The sequence below is a fragment of the Diadema antillarum genome, unplaced genomic scaffold, assembly GCF_040938485.1.
Source record: "Diadema antillarum isolate AM-2024a unplaced genomic scaffold, OU_Dant_1.0 seq00001775_RagTag, whole genome shotgun sequence".
Lineage (NCBI taxonomy): Eukaryota > Metazoa > Echinodermata > Echinoidea > Diadematoida > Diadematidae > Diadema > Diadema antillarum.
Genome location: NW_027272456.1, coordinates 231,373 through 255,000, shown reverse-complemented (window position 1 = coordinate 255,000; position 23,628 = coordinate 231,373). Strand labels below are relative to the sequence as shown.

Genomic DNA, 23,628 nt, shown 5'->3' with positions numbered 1-23,628 from the left:
ACTTTGATACACATACACAAAGAAAACTCAAACAAACTATATGCTGTGGAACGTGGTGAGACGTGGACTAACAGTAGAAGCAATCTTAATAATATATAGAGTCTTCTCTATTTCACAAAGCCATGGTATCATATCATATTCAAGTATGCAAATGAGGAGACGGATTTCAAAGAACCTGAATATACACATTGTCAATATATTTCCTTTTTCTTTAAATTAAATAATCATGAATGGATCACATCCTTTGAATACAAAGACAACATACTTTAAATAATTCAGAAGTGCATTAACCCATAATTCATTGGCCTCCAGTATAGGGCGAGTTTCCTAGCTTTCACACTAGTGAGGTGTTCATAATAATACAGAGAATCGAGACTACAATTTCATTCACTGTAACCATAACAATGAAATAAAAAAGCATACCCTGTGTAATTGCTCTCTCTCTCTCCTCAAAACAAAAATCCCCTTCATTCCTACAATAAGCAAATTGTTGTTTAGCTCTATAGTCTACACAAGTTCATTTATCTCTTTAGTTTACACAAGTTCATTTTTTTTCTCTCCATCTCCAACATGATCTCTGGGCATAATCAATGACACAAACACACACATACAAAGTGAATAAAGGAAAGAGATATCAACATGAATAATAAAAAGAGTACTTTGTACTTTGATGAGAATTAAAGTAGTGAAGCATTTGAACGTGAAATAATTTGAAGGATGGAGATGGGGGCCCACTAAAAGCGAAGCATATAGATTGATGGTCCCACCAGATACAATATTCAAGTACATTAAAAAGATTAAATGCCTGGTCACCAAACGCTACAAATATATTACTTAACCATTATTTTTGACCAACACTGACCAAGTTGAGCATAATCCATGTTAGCAGGGCCTATACTACATTTTTTTAAGGGATTGACATAACTATCACGGAAGAGCAATCTTGGGTTAAAACCTTGTGATTCCAGGGTATGAAAACAATCAACTCCAGCCACGAGTTTCTGACCGCACTTATCGGCCTCCCAAAACGGCATATCGCGGTCTATCTGTTCCTGCAACTTGTGACAAAGCCGATGAATAAAATGAATGAGACGATAATTTTAATCAGTCAAATCTATACCGAAGCAACGAGTGCTTTCGGTTTCTGACCCTTTAGCGTTGTTAAAATGGGATTGGTTACTTATCCTTGAATTATTTCTAGTTCATTTATGTCCATAAATTTGTTTTTATCAATCTACATCGTCTGTTTCCTTTCGGGTGATGTTTATCATTCCTAACATGCGACGGTTCATCGATTCGAAAATGAGGTGAAAGCGAAACAAAGTTCGTAATTCCGAAGATTCGTTGAATAGTATACTCACCTCCTTTTCAATTTTGGATTTACGAACCTTGGGAATACTCACCGAACCTTATTTCATTCTCGAACCTTCTGAACAATGAACTATAACCTTTCTTTTCATGTTAGGTCTTGTTTATCTTTTTCCCGTTAAAGACGAAATCGCGAACAAATGGCATTGTCTTGGTATAGTAAGCTAAATGTCCTGTATGTTTTGTCACATTAAGAAACAGAGTGAGATGTTCCACAAAATTAGATGATTAATTTATCAAAGGCCTGTTCCAAGTTACGTTCTTCAAATTTGTATAGCATTCAGCTCGTTCTTTGTTCAATGTGTATATAGGAAAGGACTATTGTCACTCGCATGATGTTGTTAATCACGAAGTTTATTGTGCCATTGACTGCTATATTGCGATATGATTTACTTTGTGCATTTTTTCCTTCAAACAATATTGATACAATATTAATAACATTGAGCATTCATCTTGGTTTGGCAGCTGGACGCTGATCGTTTTTTCTATACTTGACAATACATTTGATCAATGCATGTTAATGGTCCCTGAGTTTCTTTTTCCGTTGCCTATAAATATGTCCACAAGTCCATCTGTTTGGAAGGTATATCATGTTCGAATGTGACAGTTGTCTTCGAGCGTGTAGAAAGGTCAGTCACAGGTTCTTTTCTTTAACCATAGTGAAATTAAGAGCAAAATCAATCAGCATTCATACTCACATTTTATTGTATGATAGTGAGACATCTGTACATACACTGAATGACACCCCCTCACGACACACAGCTCGAGTTCATCCCAGTATAGCTTCATGTACAAGCTGTTTCAAGGGATTACTGCATCAAGATATCAAGGTATCAAGATATATTTTGGTGATAAATGTTATACGAACTAGAGAATGAAGTTCACTGAAGTGTAGTAAACTTCCTATTCCACAACGTGTCCAAGTTGTAATGAAGTTGTCATACGCGGAAGGGTTGGAAATGCTATTGAGATGGTATCAAAGCCCCGACACGACGTCGACGGAACATTTCAAACGCTGAGATCAGAACAAAACATTTTGTATTTTGCAGACAAACAACATTTCTTCGATGGGTCAAATCAAGTTAGAGTATTTTGAGAGAAACGCATGCCTTCATCTTAATCTCCACCAACATCACGATCATCATCATCAACCAGGATCACCATCAAGCTCAACTCTTGCTAGCGTTGCACAAAAATACTCGTTTATAGCTTCGATATCGTTGCACCTTCTTCCGACCTTGCTATTTGTATAGATGCTTCTCCCATTGGACACAGTTCTAAGAATGATGTACAGTGTATAATACCCATGGGAAGAACGTTACAAATGGTCCGCTATTACGTGACTATGATTTGATGTTTATATTCAGATTCTGACTGGCGTTGGGTTATTAAGCCTATGAACAATTTCGCATCATGTGCCAATCAACTTTGGTAAAAGTAAAGATAATGATATATGACAAGAGAACATCTCATCAATTTCGCCATCGAACACAATGGATCTGTTTTGCAGATCAACAGTCAGTGTTGGCTGGTATCTTGACTTATTTCATTTCTGTATATCTGTCCCCACTTGCGGATGACTTATGGCGCCCAAGTAGAGCCGACCATGTCCAATCTGACACCATTATCAACTCAGATGAAGATGAATAAATAATCTGTTTCCATTTGCCAACGTAGGGCAGTAGACTATATGTATCACATTTCAAATAGGGAAAACTGGAGGTGAAAATGGTTCGATCCACCCGTTTTGAATTCTTTTACTCACGTTCATACACTTTTCCTTCATTTTCAGCCTCTCAGCAGGCACAAACACAACTACCCCTTGCTTGAAGGAATTCAGTCTTGTGTGACCCTTGCTCGGTGGACTGGTTATCAAAAATTTGAGTCTGCGCATTCCAAACATTGTTATGAAGAAGATCCTAGCGATTGTTACAATGTTGCGCAATCCACACTTTAAGGTAGGGGGCCCATCTCCCCGTTGCGAGGGGAAGAAAAATCAATATTCATTCATCAGCATTTCACAACTTATTAAAAACAACATGAAACATCACAAACAAAGCAAGAAATCCTAGATAAGCCTTAGTCCCTTCCACAATTACACACTTTAAATGAGAAGGAGAAATTGCCCTGGATTATAGAATTGTCAATGCCTTTACGTTCAGCCCGGTTTCTAATTTCTCTCTTATGAGGACCGTATAAAGTATATGTGCACAATTCTGTCGCGTTTGTAACTATAACTGCATCAGAAGCAAGTATACATAGCAGCTGTAGAAATGCTTGTATATAACGGGGACATCAAGTGTTACAAGTCAGCTTTTCGTTTTTGTAAAGTCATTTTCATTTAATTTCATTTTCATTAAGTTATTTTCCACATCCACTTAATATACAGATGTTTTGATAATCCTGAAATCAATGTGAATTGAAGCAGCACTAAATTGTAAAGAATATGGAGGAGACTTACTAAAGAACAAATCTTGTACAAGAAGCCAGTTCCCCAAATGAGAGACTTTCCCATCTTAGATTTGTAGTGGGAACGAGAGAAGCACTCTGAGAGCGCAGACATCCACCAAGCAGCTCATTTTCACCACTGATCTTGGTCTTTTGGTATATATATCTTTTGGTATATATTTAGATGTATGTATATATATATATATATATATATATATATATATATATATATTCACTTACTGTATATGCATGCATAGGAATAATTATGTAAATAAACAACTGGGCACTCCGATTAAAAAGAGAGAAGAGAATAAGCTCCACATAAAGCAATGAATACATTACACTAATCCACAAGATTAAATGGGTTAGTCAAATACCGGTTAGGGATTGGCTAAACACAGTCAAGTGATGGAGGCACATTGGTTATGTTCGCCCATTGAGAGAATATTTTTGTAATGTTCTCCCATGGAAAAACATTTTCACGGAACAAATGACAAACGATACCAAACAATTGAACGATCATATTTTTCATGGAATGGATAGGATAAATTTGCCTATTCCATACAATGTGAAAAAGCAGATGACCGATTATTGATGGTATTTGACTAACCCATATAATATAACAGATGATGACTTTTGTTGTCGGGAACATGTACCAAACGTTCCACCCTCAGGGTTTAAACCCTTCGGGTGGAACATTCGGTATGTTCCCTCCCCCGCCAGTTATCGTCTATACATATTCATAACACTATTTAAGAAACAAAACTTACAATGAGTATTTTCATGTAGTCAATAGTCTTTATAATCTTTTTAAATGAGATAAGAAAATATCGGACACAATTTTAGATTGACACATCCAGCTTTCGTTCGCAAGACAAAGGTTCGTGTGTAGTACTCGTTGACGGATATGCGTCTGTGATAAATTTAGTCAATCAGACTGGAGCTAAACTTTTTCCAATGGAACTATACTTCGTTTCCAGTTTTCGTCATTCTTTTTGAAACCAGGTCCAAGAGGAAGCAATGACGTTGCAGTGCGTCAGTAGCTTTGAGGAACAACGGCAAAATTTGGTCACCATCTATGAACAGTAGCGTGATGTTACACAATTCCTCAAGTCATAGAAGGAAGTGAAATAGTCTGCTCAGTTACACTTCCCTGTTTACATAGGTGGAATATTGACATATTACAAGCCCAAATATTCATCTTTCTGAGCCAATCGCATTGATCAAAACAACGGCAAAAAGAAGAATCAATATTTGCTGGTGTGTGGGAGCCAATTAAGCAAACTCATCGATGTGGCTATATATCAAACATTAAAGGCTTTCTTGTATATTGATGCGAACATGGCTTCGAAACAGTTTTGAAATTTTCCTTATACGGAGAAAGACGGGTGAATGTTAGTTGATATCTTGTCATAAAATACATACCTACCCACGAAATCATTATCACAACATAAAATTGAGAAGTCATCGGAAATCAAAAAATGCAATGTGTACATTAGTGTATGGTATCCTGACATATATTCACGACATTTTTTGGCAAAATGCATCCATAAAATGCCATAAAATCACCGAAAATGATTAGTCATCTTCTCTGTACCATGCATACAGTAATCTGTTATTAGCACAGATAGCCATATTGAGGAGTTGGTATAGAGTGCGTTTCTAATCAGGACTTATAGTTTGATCATTTTGCTGATGCTAATTTCACTGTATGAATAAAATTCAAAAGGATGGGGGCTTAGCAGTCCCATTTCAAAAGCTCGTCAGAATAAAATATGCACTGGCAGAGGTAAAAAGATCAGCCTATTATCACTGACTTATTATGAAACGATAAATTTGATGGCTTTGGTTGTTTGTTTTGATGATCTCTTTGCTTGTTTGTTTGTTTGTTTTCTGCTCAGGGACTAAACGCCAGAAGAGTGCTACGCATCTTGTTGAGTCAAGATGGCAGACAACACAAATGACACGCGGGATAAGATTCACCAGGGCTACCTTACTGTTGGCCGAGAAAAGAAAATCGATGGTGGCATCACTGTAGAATATAAGGTAGGATTAAAATTTTGAAGCTTTATTCACAACCGTTTTCATTTTTTTCTTCCTTTGATCGTTCAGAGTTCAAGTTCGATAGTTTTGACTTTTGATTGTGCGTTACATCGTGAACTTTGCAGAACAAACAACGTGATTGGGCATCATCAATGATGTCATTGTAAATTGAACAGTGATATCAGATATTGTATATGTGGTACATGCTCCTGGGCAAAACTGTCAGCGGGAAGAGGTCATAGGAAATAGAACAGGAACATATTAGTTCAAATATCACACTTACCCCCTTGCAGTTTTATTGACACGTTTGCCACTGACACTGATACCTACGTTGAAGCAACTCTGAATCAAACAAATGAATAAATCAAACGATTTTGTCAGAGATGATGACTTAACGACTGCCAATTACATTGTTGAGATTTAAAAAAATGAACAAAAGAAGGGATTTTCCGGTATTTTGTTGTGTGTGCGCTCGCGCGCGCTCGCGCGCGTGTGTGTGTATGTGTATTTTTGGTAAATATTTGAAGGTTTTTATTAGGAAGTTCCGCAATCCAAGCAATATTTTGATATAAGTTTGTGCAAAGTCAGGTGATGATTTACAACTTGGAAAAAAAGTAATCATAGTAATAAACAGTTACCCCCTAAGTGTGATAAAAAGCCAACAACAACAATCGAAGAGGAAGTCACCTTGCTGTAAAGCTATACTTCTAAAAGAGGAAAAGTGTCGAGGGGAGTGTGGCGTTGACCATGGCATTGTTGACGTTTTTGTTGTTGTTATCGTTGTTGTTGTTGTTGTTGTTGTTGTTGGTATCGTCGTTGTTGTTGATGATGATGTTGTTGTTGTTCAAGCGACTGTAGTATTGCAATGTTATATAGATTTGTCCGTTTTGGTTCCGTTTCTATTTCTTCCAGCGATTTCCTGATGATTCTATGATTACCTCTATGATTGTAACAGGCAAACATTCTATCTACAAAATTAATAATGAAGCCCCGTCGCATGCACCAATCAGTAAGGACAATAACGAGAGCATCTTTATTTTCACCATTTCGACGAAATTAGCATAAAACGGGTATACAAAGTTCTTTTCAGTCACGTTCAGTTTATCAATCTCGATCATACATAAATTGAATAAACTTAAAACAGCTTTTAAAAACTGTTGCAAGTTCCTTACTAGAGAAAAAAGCCATGCTAAATTACCATATCTTTAATATAATTATGCAGACAGTCACACGCAGGCACAAAACTTAGATTCATGTTACATTACATGATAGAAAAAAAACCATAAATTGTATATAATATCAAAGTAAAATCAAAGGATAACTTGTCTCATCAACCAAACCCTTTCAAGCCTATGTTGAAGATACCATGGAAGTATATACTCTAACACTGAACACCTAGAGCATATTCATGTGAATTTTGATAACAGGGGTATAATTATGCACATAATTACATTCCATTATAAAAAAAAAACAAAAAGAGAGATTGTATATAACATCTAAGTAAAAGGATAATTTGTTTCATCAACCAAACCCTTTCAACGCTTCAAGCCCTTGTTGAAGATATACCATGGAAGTACATTCCCTAACAGTGAAAGATCTACAGCATATTCAAGTTTATATTGATAGCGAGAGTAACAGCAAATAAGTGCTGGCGTAAACGAGAAGATTATGGATCTTCTAATGTTTCACGTGTTTTCACAAAAAAGAATAATGACGGTTCAAGGAAGCTGCAACCACACATGTAACTGTGACTCAATTGACATAAATCTCATTTTATTTTTTTTTCATTGTGCGATTAATCACTATTTTCCCTTGTGTAACGCTTTGTTGTTTGTTTGCTTGTTTGTTTGTTTGTTTGTTTGTTTGTTTGTGGGTATGTGGGTGAACCACTTCGCTGGGTTAGCACCTTGCTCTTTGCGATGAATTGATGAAGTGGGATTTTGTTTTATACGTGTATAAGTCATGACTCTGTCACTCACTGCCCAATCCGAGGGATTAAAACAAAAAAACAAAAAAAAAACTTATATTTTGCCTCTTACTCTACAGTGGGGGGGGGGGGGGGGGAGGGGCAGCATATTTACACAACACATTATTCAGCCATAGACTCATTTTGGGCTCGAACCTGAACAAGGCAGGTGCGCTTCCGACTGAGCACCGTCATCACCATCCTGTTTAGACATTAGAAATATAAGAGTTCTTCAACAGACCGAAGAGATATCACAGACAGAGCATAAAAACACTGTCGAAACTTGTTTGGGTGAAATATTATGTTAGGGCTGTCAATTACCGTTATCACTTTTGAATATCTTGCTTATTTTGTGTGTAGAAATCGGACAGGTATTTCTTCGTCCTGTGGTCTTTTTTAAATGGGAGCTTCACGCTCGAGGGGTTCAGGGACAAGAAGACATTTGAAGGGAAAAGGAAAAGCTCCGGCCGCCCCAGAGGTCGGAGGAAGAGTTCCACCACATTGGCCCCTCATATTGCCATCACATCCAGCGTCAAAGTCCATTGTTTGGACATGCAGATAGGGAGGAAGGTGAACCACGTGCTCATACTTATGCACGGAGCATTTCCAAACTACTTCAAAATCGATGATGAGTGAGTAAAGACATTTTACCCTTTCCAGTTGGTTTAATAGTATAAGTGGTGTTTTGTTTGTTCTGCATACACTTCACCTTAAACATTTAGCTTAATGTTGAAGTTGAGAGGAATATATCACAGAAGAAGCAAGCAAACAGTCACATTTCTTATAGTCTGCATTAAGCTCTCCTGAGAAGTATGGGTAATGTCACAAGATTGGATTGAATTTAATGATATTTTTGCATGTTTTTAATTCGTTAAATGCCTCTCCATATTTTCTATATTGTGGTATACAGTCAACTACTGTGCACGCAAAATTATTTGTGATTTTCGTACATTGTGTTATATTCTACAGAAAATAGAAATAGAAAAAATATAAAAAGATACGTACAGAATCCATGTATGTGGCATGTATTTTCGTGTGTGTGTGTGTGTGTGTGTGTGTGTTTGTATGTATGTATGTATTAGTTTTTGCACTTTTAACTGTGTGTGTGTGAGTGTGCAAAAATGTGTGTAAATTCGATCATATATTTTGTAACATTCTTCCGTTCTATTTAGCTTGACAAACTTAAGTGTCTTTGTCAAGTTTTCATTTCAACTTGTACTGTGTGAAAAAAGAAAAGAAGTAGTACACAGGAAGGAAATATTTTTGTTAATCATGTTAGTTTTGTCCAGATTTGCAAAATTACTATTCTTTTACTACATACCAAATAAACCAAAAAAAAGACACATTCTGTTTCCCTACCTTTTTAAACCTTTGAAATCTTGTCTGTTTGAATTCAAGAAAAACATTTTTGTTTGCTTTCATAGTGACAATCAGAAATATAAGGAATACAATTTTGTATCTTTCTTTTCTAACAGGAAAGACCTCAGAGATTGGTATGGCGTGTTTAAAGACATTTCTACGTCAATGAGTAAAACAGGTGGAAATCGTAAAAACACAAAGTCTTCTTATGAAAGCACGGAAGAGGAGAGACCTGCTGACCCAGACTTTCCAATCCAAGTAAGTTTTTCTAACATCGTTCTCACAATAATGATTAATGATTAGACAAATTTATATAGCGCAGCTACTATATAGATATACTCTATACTGCGCTGTGATGTAACAGAGCTCCTAACATTGTTACTGATTAGACACACAGAAAATAAATAAATCAATCAAAGGCTTCTAAAAAAAGGTAAGGCTTCAACAAAGATATGAAGACACCAAGTAATGGGACCTTCTACATTTTCTCAGGTAATTTATTCCAAAGCTTTGAAGCAGCACAACTGAAGGCACAATCCCCCAAAGTTACTCGCAACAACAAAACAGATCAATATGTCAATATGTTAACATGGTCACAGTGGAGCGTTTATTAATTCTGCTGAAATTAAAGAAAATCAATACAGGAACAGTCATGGCTGATTTCGATGTTAGATTTCTCATTTATCTTATCTAATATTCTTTTAAAGATGCCTTCCTTGGCGAAAAAAATGTATACATTTATACTATGAAATTGAAGACCTCGTAGCGCATTAATCAATAGGTGCAAGACATAGGGAAGATAAAAAAAAACTAACTTCAATCGTTTTCTCAGCGATTTCGATTATCCATTCAGACATCGACACTTTCTACTTTTCACGCCATAATATCAGTTGTGTGTGTGTGTGTGTGTGTGTGTGTGTGTGTGTGTTTTAATCTCTCCCTCCTTTTTTATGCAACTGTCCGGGGTGCTTCTTCAGGGCTAATTAGGTTTTATTGTCGTTATCGTCGTTGGTAGTACAGTAGTTAGCTGTAGTGTTGTTTAGTCGGGTTATTGAGTTTTGCTGTTCCGTATATTACTATGTATTATAGCATGTCAATTATGTTATTTTCATAATCATGTTTGCTTGGAATAAACCAATAGAAGTCATGCCTTTTGAACATGTTACTTCATTTTCGGCATTTTCATGAAATGTTTATACCTACATGTTATGATTATATACTTATGATTTCCGTTTGTTGTGTGTGTTGAAAACAAATGCCGACCATATTTTTTGTAAAAGTTTATATCTTAATGATTCTGTTGGAGATGGAAATGCATTAATGACTGACGGAATGAATAGATAAATGTGAAAGAATGTATGAAAAACGTACAGATTATTTTACTATGTTTGTATGTCTACATTATATTGTATTGTATGTCTAATTCTCTACATGTTTGTTATGTGTTTGCGTCCTCATGCCTTATTCAGTATCTCGAAGCCGTTTTATCAAATATTTCTTCCAAAATATGGATTTCAACAAATTCAGTTGTATTCTTCTTTCCCTCCTTTTGGGGGTTCACTTCAATGATAATCCAATTGACTTCTCATCAAAAGCGTGGTAGCAGACACAGTTCGGCATCCTCTCGGTCTTCACATTCGTTAACGGGAAACCAAAGTTATGACAGTTGCCCATTGCAGAACATAAACTTTGACTTCGAGATGGACGACGACGAAGACGACGATTGGACACTGGATCAGAGAGACAAAGGTAAGTTGGATATATACTAAAGGAAATGTATAAAGAGTGAATCACTATCAATACTTCCACGTGTTTGGTCTCATTCTTCCAATTTCTGTCTCTTTTTCCTTCACTGTTCTTCATGTCACGTTTCTGACAGGTTATCCATTACAGTTATCACAGATATTATTACCGCGTGTAAGCGTGTTGAAATATGTACAGCCCGGTACAATAGAAAACATCATCTATACATAGAATGCAACATTGAACAAGATAATGGCTGGAAGGTATTACCTAGTCAACAACATAGAGAGAACCAACGTAACAAAACCATTAATCTTCGAACCTTTCGGGCTTCGATTTTTTTACAATTTTTATGTGAAAACAAATACTGACAGTGATTGACATATTAATAATAATAATAATAATAATAATTGATATGATTTATATAGCGCCAAATCCACTCTGCAGAGTGCTCTAGGCGCGGAAGGAAGAGAAAGTGACGAAGTAAAAGACATACAAATATCAAGTACATGTAATGAGTAATCAAATTGAGGCTTTAAGCAAGTGAGTTTTTAGACTGCTTTTAAAGGAGTCTGATGAAGAACAATTTTTAACGGCTGAAGGTAAGTTATTCCATAAGGTGGGAGCAGCATGGCCAAAGGCACGTGTGCCCCATATTGTAGTGAATCTTGGAATTATCAGAGAACCGGAGTTGGATGAGCGTAAAGATCTAGCAGGGATGTAATTATGGAGTAAGTCAATGTTATACTGAGGAGCAGCGCCCTGAATGCAATGAAAAGTCAAAAGTAAAATCTTAAAATTAATGCGATCTTTGACTGGTAACCAATGAAGTGATCTCAAAATAGGGGTGATGTGAGTGTGCTTCTTGGATAGTGTGATGATGCGTGCTGCCGCATTTTGAAGCCTCTGAAGCATGGAGAGCTGAGTTTGTGGTAAGTTGAATAAGACAGAGTTTCCAAAATCGAGCCTAGAGGATATCAAGGCATGGACTAATTTTTCGGTAGAAGAGCGGTTCAAATATTTTCTAATGAAGCCGATATTACGAAGTTGGTATCTTGCAGATCTACAAATGCTAGAAACTTGATGAGACATAGTCATATTACAATCTAGCATTACACCCAGGTTGCGACAGGTTTGGGACACACTAATTGACATGCCGGAAAAAGAGATGAAATTAATGTCAAGTTTACCTAATTGTGTCTTCGAACCAAACATTAAAAAGTCAGATTTATCCGTATTCAATTTCAAAGAATGTGAGTTCAGCCATGAATAAACATCGTTCATTGCATTCTCAAGCTGACTCAAAGCATGTAAGGCATCGGCCTGGTTAGGTTTGAAAGACAAATACAATTGAATGTCGTCAGCGTATATGTGATAATTAATTTTGTGCTGGCGCAATATGTGTCCCAGGCTAATAAGATAGATGGAAAACAAGGTGGGCCCGCCCACAGAGCCCTGTGGAACACCGCATTTGAGAGGCATAGCATTTGATTTACAGCTGTTGACATACACTGCCTGTGAATGGCATGAAAGGTAAGATTTAAACCATTCATATGCCTGACCTTTTACACCAAGAGATTGGAGGGTGTTTAACAAAATTGCATGATTAACAGTATCGAAGGCGGAGGACAAATCAAGTAAAATCAAAGCAGTGACATTTCCACGATCCATTTCCTGTAGGATGAAGTTCGACACATTGAGGAGAAGGGTTTCTACGCTATGGTAAGGACGATATGCGGATTGAAAAGGATCAAATAAAGTATTAACCAAGAGATAATCTGTAAGTCTGGAGAAAACAATCCTTTCCAAAATTTTAAACAAAAATGGAAGGTTACACACGGGGCGGTAATTTTGGAGTGAATCTGGGTCTAAGGAAGGTTTTTTCAAAAGAGGTGTTATGTATGTAGATTTCAAACATGAGGGGACGTAACACTGATCAATACTTAGGTTCACAATCATTGAAATAATAGGAGCGAAAATGGATGAACAATCTTTTATCAATACAGTGGGGACTGGATCTAAAGAACATGACTTGGGAGGTAATCTGCGAAGAAGAGCTTGGACCTCGTCGGGATCAGTGGGCTTCAGGGTTTCAAGGGAAGCTGTCGTGAGGGGCTCCTGCGCCGATTCGTCTGGACAGAGACTGTTACTGATAGTCTCTACCTTTTTCCGAAAGTAATCGATGAAAGTCTCGGCCACTGCAGAACTGTCCGTGTGGGACGGTAATGGTGAAGATTGCTTTCGATTGAGAAGGCGGTTGGCAACGGAGAAGAGCCGTTTGGAATCTTCGCCACAGTCTTCGATGAGGCCCACGTAATAAGATCGTTTGGCCTTCTTCAGCAGGGAGTTTACCACATTCTTCTGAGCACACAATAATTTCCTGTCAATTTCACTTTTACCGTTGGAAAGCCATTTGCGCTCGAGTCTCCTACGTTTCCGCTTCGCCGCTGCAATGTCAGAGTTGTACCAAGGACAGTCAGTGCGTTTCCTGATCTTTCGAGTCTTTACAGGAGCATGTATATTGAGGAGTCTGCTGAGCGCTGAGTTGTAATTTTCCACAACGCAGTCCACACTGTCAGTTGGGGAAGACATCAGTTTGCAGCTGACAATATCCTCGGCGAATGCTGTCCTGTTGATTTTCTTGATATTGCGGCAGGTGAATTCAGACATAACACGAGAAGGCTTTACAAACTTGAGCAAGCAGGAAACTGCAGAATGGTCTGAGATACCGGAAAAGACCTTGGGGCTGGAGTAGAGAACATTGTCAGAGTTTCGCACCATGATGACATCCAGAATATGACCCTTATCATGGGTAGGAGATGAGACGAGCTGGGAAATGCCATGGCCACTGATGAGATCATTGAACCTCAGCGTAATTGGGGATGAAGTATTGTCAAAGTGGATGTTCAGATCCCCCGTGATCACCAAAGGTGATGGTCTGTACATAGTCTCATCAAGAAACTGTGAGAACTCGTCGAGAAATGTTGAGAAAGAGTGATTTCCAGGAGGTCTATACACAACGACGATGTCCACACAGGAGTGTGCATACGAAACAGTTCCATGCATTGACTCGAAGGTAGTGTATTTCCGTGATGGGTTTATGACAACTTGAAGATTGTCCTTGTAGAGAAACCCAACTCCGCCTCCGCGCTTGGAGACCCTTGGACAGTGATGGAAGGTATAGCCGCTCGGACGAAGATCGGCAATAGCTGCATCATCAGACGAGGACAACCAGGTTTCGCAGATACATGTGAAATCTAAACGGTGATCGGTAACAAAATCTTGGAATACCGAAGATTTATTACGTAGGGAACGGGCATTTAAAACACCTAACTTCAAATTGTTATCAAAGCAAAAATGACAAACAAAAACAAAACAAAAAACAAAAAACAAAAAATGTGTCCTCCGCCTTCTGTTAATACCGAGAGAGACAATCCGATTCCAGGCAGTGGGGTTATCATTGCGCCATCTAGTTGAAAAATGGCTTGAATTAAACGAGCGAAGGGTTTGTGTATCATATGATAATGAATGTCTAGAATTCGATGAGCGTTCGATTGTCGACAAATGACGTAATCGACGTAAATAGGTTGCAATAAAAACAACTCTACGTAAGAATTTCATTAATTTCATTAATTTGAATAATTTGTATAAATGTTAACACTCTTTACGTTTTGCACAAATCAATTTACTGACACAGATTCTGCTGAGCAAGGAACTGACGAGAACAATTGCGAAGAAGCACCAGAAATACCAGTTTACGCCCAAATAATCCATCCCTTTGAGACCCGTCAGAATGACGCCAATGAAACCAACTACGTTGACGATGGCGACAGACCTGTTCTACCTAGAAAATCGGTTATCTTGCCTGAAAAAACACGCAGAGAAAGATGCAAAAGCTCTCCCTGTATCGACAATAGCCAAGACTCGCCGATCGCACCTCCTTTGCCACCTCGGCCTTCCGATTGTTACGTTCGGATTCACCGAAGTAGGACCGTAGATTATGAAAACATACCACGATCGGGCTCTATCCCAAAAGCCTTCCTCGATATGAGCAGTTTGCCAGAACATTTTCAAACTCATGGAGTCAACGATGACATTCATAATATTGAGTAAGTCAATCCTGACCGTTGGGGTTTTTTTTTTCTGTTGAAACATGGGCAAAAAATGATACACCGTTATTTGGGAGTTATTTGGGAGGAATGTATTGTTTGAATTGTCTTTCAGCTGGAAAAGAGTTTATTGTTGTAGTATTATTTTGGCATTTCTTCCTTACTTTCTATTGCCATGTCATTTTAGCACATTATGGATGAAATATCAGTTGACATCATTGATGCAATTATGATGAGATCACACAGGAGAAATGTTTGTCACTGTGAACTCACGTCTATTTCATTGGTAGAAAACTGCGGTGGCAACAGAGCAAACACCTTGACGGCATCGTTGTGACATTTACAAAAGCTGAGCTTCTCGACACATTGGTGCTGGTAACCATTGGGGAAGAAACCTGGTGAGTACAGGAAACGAGAGTGAACAGATCCTGAGAACCTTTTGCCTATTACACTGATTAAGATGCTTTCTTTAAGCACAGTGAGAATACTGCACACTAAGCGCCTTATTTTGGTTGTGTCTTCAGCTGTCTTCAGTAGTATTTCAAGACGGTGTTATCAATTTTTACCTCATCCCTTCCAGCATTTCTGTTTTTGTCTCCTCTTGATGTTTTAAGAGAGACATGATGAATATAAATATCTGGACCAAGGACGTTAGCAGAAGAATTCGAAATATATGTTCAAAATATCTTCCATAGGAGAATATACAGTATGGTATTGACATTCCGTACAACTTACCTACCTCCCAGTGCTTTAAACGAATGTAAATGACATGTATCATGAAAACTGGAATGACTTTGTATTAAGATCTTATAACTACTACCAGAGAGGTATCACGGTAGTATCCTTCTATAGAGGAAGTAATTCCCTTCAAATTTTGCCCCCTTTATTTCTCGTGACGGGAAAATTTGTAGACCTATCACGTGGTCAGGAGAGACGATGATGACGTTGATTATCTAATTGTTCGGTCATAATGCATCAGGGTAGCGGGTTGGAAAAAGGACCTTAACAACTTGTACGGAAGGCTTCACGTCGGAGACAAGATAAAACAGGTGAACAGCCAGGAGGTAAAGAATGCCGACCTGTTCGCCGAGTTCGTCCGGTCTTCCGCCAGTAATACGGTAACTACTTCAGCTTTATTTGACCATACTGGGGGATCCTCGCATAAAAAAAGCGGAAAAAATAGACAGATAGATTAGGCTTGTGGCTAATGTGTAATAAAATAATATCGCATTTAAGAAAATACGTGGGGTCTGGCATCGGTTGGTTGGAAGGTTCATTACATCAATTCTTCAACAAAGAAAAGTCAACATCAACAGCTGCGACAGCATCAACAATAACAACAACAACAACAAAACAACACATCATCATCATCAACAACAATAACAACGACAACAACAATAACAGGAGCGGTATCTTATACTGTACGTAAGGGGGTAATACGGGTTCGTGTGTTAATGAGTCGGGAATCTGCACCCGTGCAACGTTATCTACGAGTGTATTCTCGAGTGTTCATCACATTCCATCAAATTAAAAATGTCACTTTCAGTAATTTGATTTTCAAATTACATGTTAAAGATTTTGCATTTGCTTACATTTTACAATTAGTTTTATTATTTGAGTAAATGCACAAAATGTGATATACAATATAATTCATTTCTATGAATTTTTGACTGAACTTTAATAAACATACAACGAAATAAAGTTGTTGAGATGACATCGTTATGATGAAAACTACATAAAATGATTAGAATGATTTCATAAAATTGCTTTCCCCAGATCGCTGTAACCCTATTTCGCCTGAGCAAAGCCTGCATCATCTCCACAAACAGATCTGATAGCTCAGTGGCTTGGGGTCTGGTGGTCAAGCAAAACGAGGTTTGTTTCTTTGTGTGTGTGTGTGTGTGTGTGTGTGTGTGTGTGTGTGTATATATATGTGTGTGCGTTTGTGTGTGTGTAAGTGTGTGTGTGTGTGTGTGTGTGTGTGTAAGCGCGTGAGTGTTTTTCCTTCATTTGACTTTATCAAAGTGGGCAACACAGAGGGACGATTCATCGTATAGAATAGACGATTTTCCAGTAATGTAGCAAATAAGTGTGTTTATAATAACACCATTGTTTAGGTTTCCTGACACCTCATTTCGTCTCATGAAAACGATTTAGTATATCAAGCCACAACGACCACAAAATTTGTTGTTGTTTTTTCAGCTTCTGTAAAGTGATATCGGTGTAAAATGCTGCAGCCAATAACACGAAAATAATCACATCTATTCAACTCTAGTATTCTATATGTAAGTGGCATTGTTGAATCACATTTGTCTTTAAAAAGTTTCGTCAGCTACAGCACAGTCACGGTAAATGACGTAAAATCTCATGAAAAAAAAAGTTTCCTCGGTGAGATTTTTGTTGTCTTTAATGTTCATGGACCCCGTCCTGATAACTGATGTCTTGGTTATACCTCGACGCACTTTTCATTGTATCAATTGCTGTGAATAAATATGCCTGCAATTACAGGGTCCATTGATTCTAGGTCATGCCAGTCGCTCAACACTTATCATTTTTGTACACAAAGAGAGAGAGAGAGAGAGGGGGGGGGGGGGAGGGAGAGAGAGAGAGAGAAAGGAGGGAGAGAGCAAATAATTATTGTTCTACTTTAATAAACATGTTTTAGCAGTCATTTTCAAAGATCATTACATTGTGAAAAGGGAATTGTCCTATTGACAGGGCTAGATATTCATGTCATTAGCAACGATAAGAACTTGATAGATATTTCACTTCAATGATGGCGTCCATTTTTATCTTTGCGTTTACACTCGGTCATTGAGTTTTCTTCTATATACTTGCTTTCACACTGATTTGCATCCCAGTGTACAAAACAACCAAGACGGAGTGGTGGTGATATCATCCATGCAGTAGCCCGATGGCTATAGGCATGTCAACACCCACCCCTTCCCCCTCCCCCCACCCCGAAAAAAAAAATCAAACAATCGAAGGAAAATATTCAGTAAGAGAATCCCCAGGTTTTACGGTGTCTATGACGATTTGTCATTCCTACAGGGTTTTTTTTTTTAATCTTTTTTTGTTCACTTACACGTTTGAGTACCCGTATACGGTCCTGTGGTACGCACGATGGCCTACAACAATGATATAAAAGGCCAGGCTATTATCCACCTCCTCAATAGTGTTTCCTGCATAGAAGAGGAGGGATACCGTTCAGGCTGCTGTCGGTAACATTCGCTTGGAAAACACCTCCGCACATCGACTGACCATGCGCGATTTAAGAAACAAGTTGTGGAGAAACATTCTTCAGTTTACATGCATCAACCTCAAAAGGAAAAAAAAAATGTATCTGCATGAAAAGTGCACCTAAACAGGTTTACAAGTGACTTCTTGCCAGTCTGGAAGTGTAAGGAGCCTTGTAGATAATCTCTATATTTCATTTTCATTTCATTTCATATATCAAGTTTCCATACAATACAGTGTTTTATCTGCAACATAAATCCATGACAATGTAAAGTAACACATGAATTGTAAGTTCAGTATGTAACGACTATTAAAAACATTCACATGACACAAAATATCGGAGAGGGTTTTTTTTATCAGCATCACCCCGCCCCATCCTGTTTCTATCCTTTCCTCACTCCCCTCTCCCCCTCTCTTCCCCACATCTGCCTTTACTTATCATCTATATATGCATACCTTTTTTGTCTATGTGATGATGTGTGTTTGTATGTGCGCATATACTTGTGTAGGCCTATAATTATGTATATGCATGTATCTATCTCTCTCTCTCACTCTCTCTCTCTATCTATCTGTCTACCCTACTGGAAAGAACACAGTGTCCCACAGTGTGTTCACAGTGTGTTCGCATCGTCGACTATGTGAAAACGCTCGAATTTAACAGTGTGAAGAGGATTTCACACTGTGGTGTGCTTTTCACAGAGTGTTCAAATTATATAGTAATGGTTTGTTTCACACTGTGACTTGATGACTCACATTGTGTTCACACTGTTACAATGCTGGAATTTAACAGTGTGAAGAGATATTACACTGTGTTCACACTGTGCGTCACATTGTGTTTCTCACACTGGGAAACTGTGTTCTTTCTAGCAGGGATATCTATCTATCTACCTCTCTCTCTCTCTCTCTCTCTCTCTCTATATATATATATATATATATATATATATATATATATATATATATATATGATATTTATCTATATATCTATCTATCTCTCTATTTATCTATTTATTAGTACACATATGTACCCGGTAGCTATATCTCACACCTATATCTATACATTCCTATATCTATCCACATGTATTATTTTTTTTATCTTGTAATCCTTTGTAGATTAAGGAAGTCCAGAGTGGAAAAGTGCAGGAGGCTGGTTTGAACACCAAGGCACCAGGAGCGTTATCAAAGAAGGAGTGTGACTGGATCATCACAGAAATAGCCAACAAGCCGGTTCCTCTTGTAAAGAGCGGAACAAACCAGGTATAAAGCGATCACAGGGCTGATGTGAAACAAACAGACAAATATAATGATAGAATGAAGTTGCTAAAAACAAAAACGTTATTTTTACATTTACCACTACTCACGGATCAGTTTGGCGCAGTTGTTGGTGGATGAGCTGCTGAATAAAATCATTTCATTTTCTATTGTAAATACATAGCTGTATAACAGTTCTAGTAATGCCACAGACAAGTCGTATACCATGAGAGAGAACACACAAGATATCAACTTTTAAGATGAACATTACTATGCGTTGACTGGTTGAAGAGAGATCCAAAATTGTATTGTGTTTAAGCTGGCTAGGGCTCTTCCATGTACAGTTGTACAGAAGAGACTTTGGTATCAAGACATTTCACCACACATTTCGCCAATCCATCATTACTCTATATGAATATATTTATATAATATGTAAATGACTGCTAGTAATTCAAGTTTTACTTTATGTGTGTGCTTTATATCTCAGGACTTCGTGAAGGAGGAGATCATGTCTGGCGATTCAAATTTTCTTCAGATGGTTGTCCAGCCCAGCGATCTGGTGAAGAAATTTGCAGATGCACAAAGGAGGCGCGGGTCGCAGTACTACTGATGATACTGAGACAAGAAGTCAATTGCATGAGAACCCTCCCTCATACGGAGACATCTTGATCGATCAGATTGAGTGCTAAATGTCATGTCGCAATGAGGTTGTACCCAGACATTAGACGGATTGCAAAACTTGTTTGGCTGACGCGATTTGCCACGATATTAGGTTGTTTTGAAGTATTTTGAGATCAAAGGTGCAGAAAAAAAATTATCGTACAAGTACGACTTGTATTTTTTTTTTCTGAAGCGTCCTCCCCATCGTACCCTGGCAATCGTATTTTTTACAAGTTGAATGCAAGTCACTCTCTAGTGGTTATGCTATAGCCCCATTATTGTCGATTATCGACATACACTTACGGTCGGCAACCATGATTGGGTAAGCGCTGGGAGTTTAGTACTTCCTGCGAACCTGTTAAGTTAATACATGTATTTCACACTTGTGTCTTTATCCACTGATATTTCTTACACAAGTGTACATTTTGGATTGAAAATCAACACTTTCCGCAGGCATATAATGACAACTTTATGAGAACTATACTCGGCGTGCACACATCTTCACAACCAATGGCTGAAGCGCTATGAAACCATTTTTTTTCATAGCTTCTCAACTTAGGAGTCTACTAACGATTTGAATGTGTATTTTACTTGGCAGCTTTGTATTCATGTTGTATTCAAGGCGATTTCAAGCGCTGATGTGCATTTAATGGGGAAAGAGTAGCTTGTTTGTAGTTTGCATGGGAGGAAAAAATATCCATAAACTTTAACAAGGTTTTACATAGGGATCTTGACGCATGGATCCATGAAATCCATGATATACAGATTGCTAGGAACTAATTCAACTCAACGGCAAGGAGCGGATAGTAATCCATGGTAATATTTCCTGGCTGCATAAGTGAAGTTTTTAATGTCAGACCTTTCTCATTTGTATTTTAACTAAACTTATAGATTCTCTAAATGTCTTGGGTTTATTGTTGTTGTTCTCCTCCCTTGTCTGTTTTTTTTTAAGGAAAAGGTTCTCTGAGTCGTGTGTAGAAAAAAAAAACGAATGATGAATTTTTCATGATTCAAACGATATGCACATTTCATTTTATTATGCGCATCATTTGCGACATTTTCAGTGAGATCCTTATTGCATGACGCATATCACACGACATTCTTTTCACCTACAATTACGCTTATTTTCCATTACCAATGCTAAGATCATATAAACTCTTTCCTATTGAAATATCCAGAATTTATTCTGATATTGTTTTCCACTGAAACGCCAATTTCTCATTTGTTTGTCTGATCAAAGACAGACAGAGGAGGACGGAGAAGGAGAGAAATCGAACAATTCTCCAATTTGTGAACTGAATAGTGACAAAGCACGATTTGAAATGTTATAATCTCAATCTGAAGACGACCTTTATTGATATTAAATTGTGCCTGTTCCTCCTGTTTAACCTTTAATGTAAATAATCACATAACTTTCTGGATTATATTTTGTGATGTTTTGGATAACTCAGATACTTAAATTGGGTCTAGAATGAAAATGACATAAATCTAGCACTCTATTTAGTTTGCCTCGAAAGACACGATAAAGGTTGTAGTCATGTTGTAAAACTTGTACATGACTTCCTCTGTCGTTACCCATGGTAACAGAAATACACAAGATATCTATGATGTAATGAAGCAGTGGTCAGAAGGAAATAAGAATATTTAAGTGGCATTTTGAAGAACTTTACAGTAGTAGTGTTGTATCTTCGGATCACCTTGATACAAAGAGTGAATGTATGCAAAACTAGATACATGTATATCGCTACGGCTACTGATATGTCTCCGCCATAATGCATGGTTCTCCTAATAGGTCTATAGTACAATGTCTTGACAATGTGTGATGACAGTTTCACACAATTGGCAAAATATTAAAATGACAGGTTTGACACAAATAAGCTGAATGTTCACTTTCCTAGAACTAGGTTCAATTGGATGAATGATTAAAATGTCAGAGTGCAGGTATTTGGGGAACTGATGATTTTTACTTGACTTTTGACCCTTTTATAAGTTTATGCATTGAGTAATTTTCAAGGTATTGAGAAAAAGTATAATTTCAGTATTGAATGCGAAAATAGCATTATCTAAACCTGGCCTTTGACCTTTGACCTCACAGTTCCAAAGAGAATCACTGTTAGGTTGAACATGCATAAATATGTAAGTTTCATGATGATACCTTGAGTTACTTTCGAGATATGGAGGAAAAAGTGCAATTTAGCACTTTCACTTGACCTTTACCTTTTGACCTTTGACCTTTTGGCAAGAAACTTCCCCAAAAATATATATTGGGTAATACATGCCATACAAAAAAAAAAAACTTCAGGCATAATTGCATTTTAAGGAAAGTAGTGATATTTTGAGGAGCTGATCTTGACCTTTGACCCCCCTGACCTTTGACCCATGACCCCCAACTTCCCTAGATAATCACTGCCCATCGGTACAATCATATATACTAAGTTCCATGAAGATACCTTGAACCATTTGCGAGATATGGAGAAAAACATGAAATTTCATTTTTTTTTCCACAAAATAACCTGTGACCTTTGACCTTTGACCCTGTGACCCTAAAATCCACACAAAGTATTATCCCCCAAGGATATACCCTCATACCAAGTTTGATGTAAAACCACCACACGGTTCTTGAGATATCGACAAAAACAAAACGGGACGGACGGACGGACGGACGGACGGACGGACGGACGGACGGACGGACGGACGGACGGACGGACGGACGGACGACCCGAAAACATAATGCCTCCGGCCACTTCGTTGCGGAGGCATAAAAAGTGAATTAAGAACTAGAAAAGCCAGAAACAGTATTGAATTTGATTGTAATATCATTGAAGAGGAAACCGGATTGATGAAGGATTGCCATTTTAGTTTTATTGGACAGCATTTGCTACAAATGCTTGCCATGCTTGTGTTTACGCTGAGTGGAAGAGTAGGGGAGATACAACTATATCGCTCGAGTTTTTGAGCGTGGAAGACTACAAAGAAGGTTAAAAGAGGACTCAACAATAATCTGATTTCGGTCGTTCCTATTAATCACTTGTATATACTTTTATGTAAATGAGAGATGATGCTCGATGAAAAATGGACTTTTTAAATACTTCTGAATTCAATATTGTAATGTGTGCCTTAGTAAAGTAACATACATATCATTTTAAGCGTGAAAAAAATATCGACGAATTCTAGTATTTGAATGACCAACGGAAATAGATTGGAGCAAAGTGGTTAAGTGGTTAAAGGCCATAGACTTGAGTTTGAATCCTGCGAGGGGCTTACATCCTTTGGCAAGGAGTTCTACACGCCTCCCCCCCCCCCCCCCCTTCCCACAGACAGAGTGATTAGCACCTGCGTTTAACCACTTAACCACTTTGCTCCAATCTATTTCCGCATTCAAATACTAGAATTCGTCGAGCTTAAAATGATATGTATGTTACTTTACTAAGAATTACAATACGAATA

General features: G+C 37.7%; 1 protein-coding gene across 2 annotated transcripts in view; it reads left to right on the top strand.

The window, feature by feature from the left end:
• Positions 1–20,414, top strand: part of LOC139712245 (uncharacterized) — a 21,120-nt gene extending 706 nt beyond the window's left edge. Inside the window, exons 2-11 of one of the 2 annotated variants that reach the window (XM_071624083.1) lie at positions 5,735–5,862; positions 8,186–8,457; positions 9,301–9,442; positions 10,780–10,933; positions 14,625–15,036; positions 15,327–15,434; positions 16,016–16,154; positions 16,813–16,911; positions 19,384–19,527; positions 20,009–20,414. In XM_071624083.1, the coding sequence (XP_071480184.1) occupies positions 5,761–5,862; positions 8,186–8,457; positions 9,301–9,442; positions 10,780–10,933; positions 14,625–15,036; positions 15,327–15,434; positions 16,016–16,154; positions 16,813–16,911; positions 19,384–19,527; positions 20,009–20,131 (1,695 nt within the window). In that variant the 5' untranslated portion in view covers positions 5,735–5,760 and the 3' untranslated portion in view covers positions 20,132–20,414. Of the gene's footprint in view, positions 1–5,731; positions 5,863–8,185; positions 8,458–9,300; positions 9,443–10,779; positions 10,934–14,624; positions 15,037–15,326; positions 15,435–16,015; positions 16,155–16,812; positions 16,912–19,383; positions 19,528–20,008 lie in introns of both variants that reach the window. The other variant, XM_071624082.1, reaches the window with a different exon arrangement.
• Positions 20,415–23,628: the final 3,214 nt, after the last annotated feature.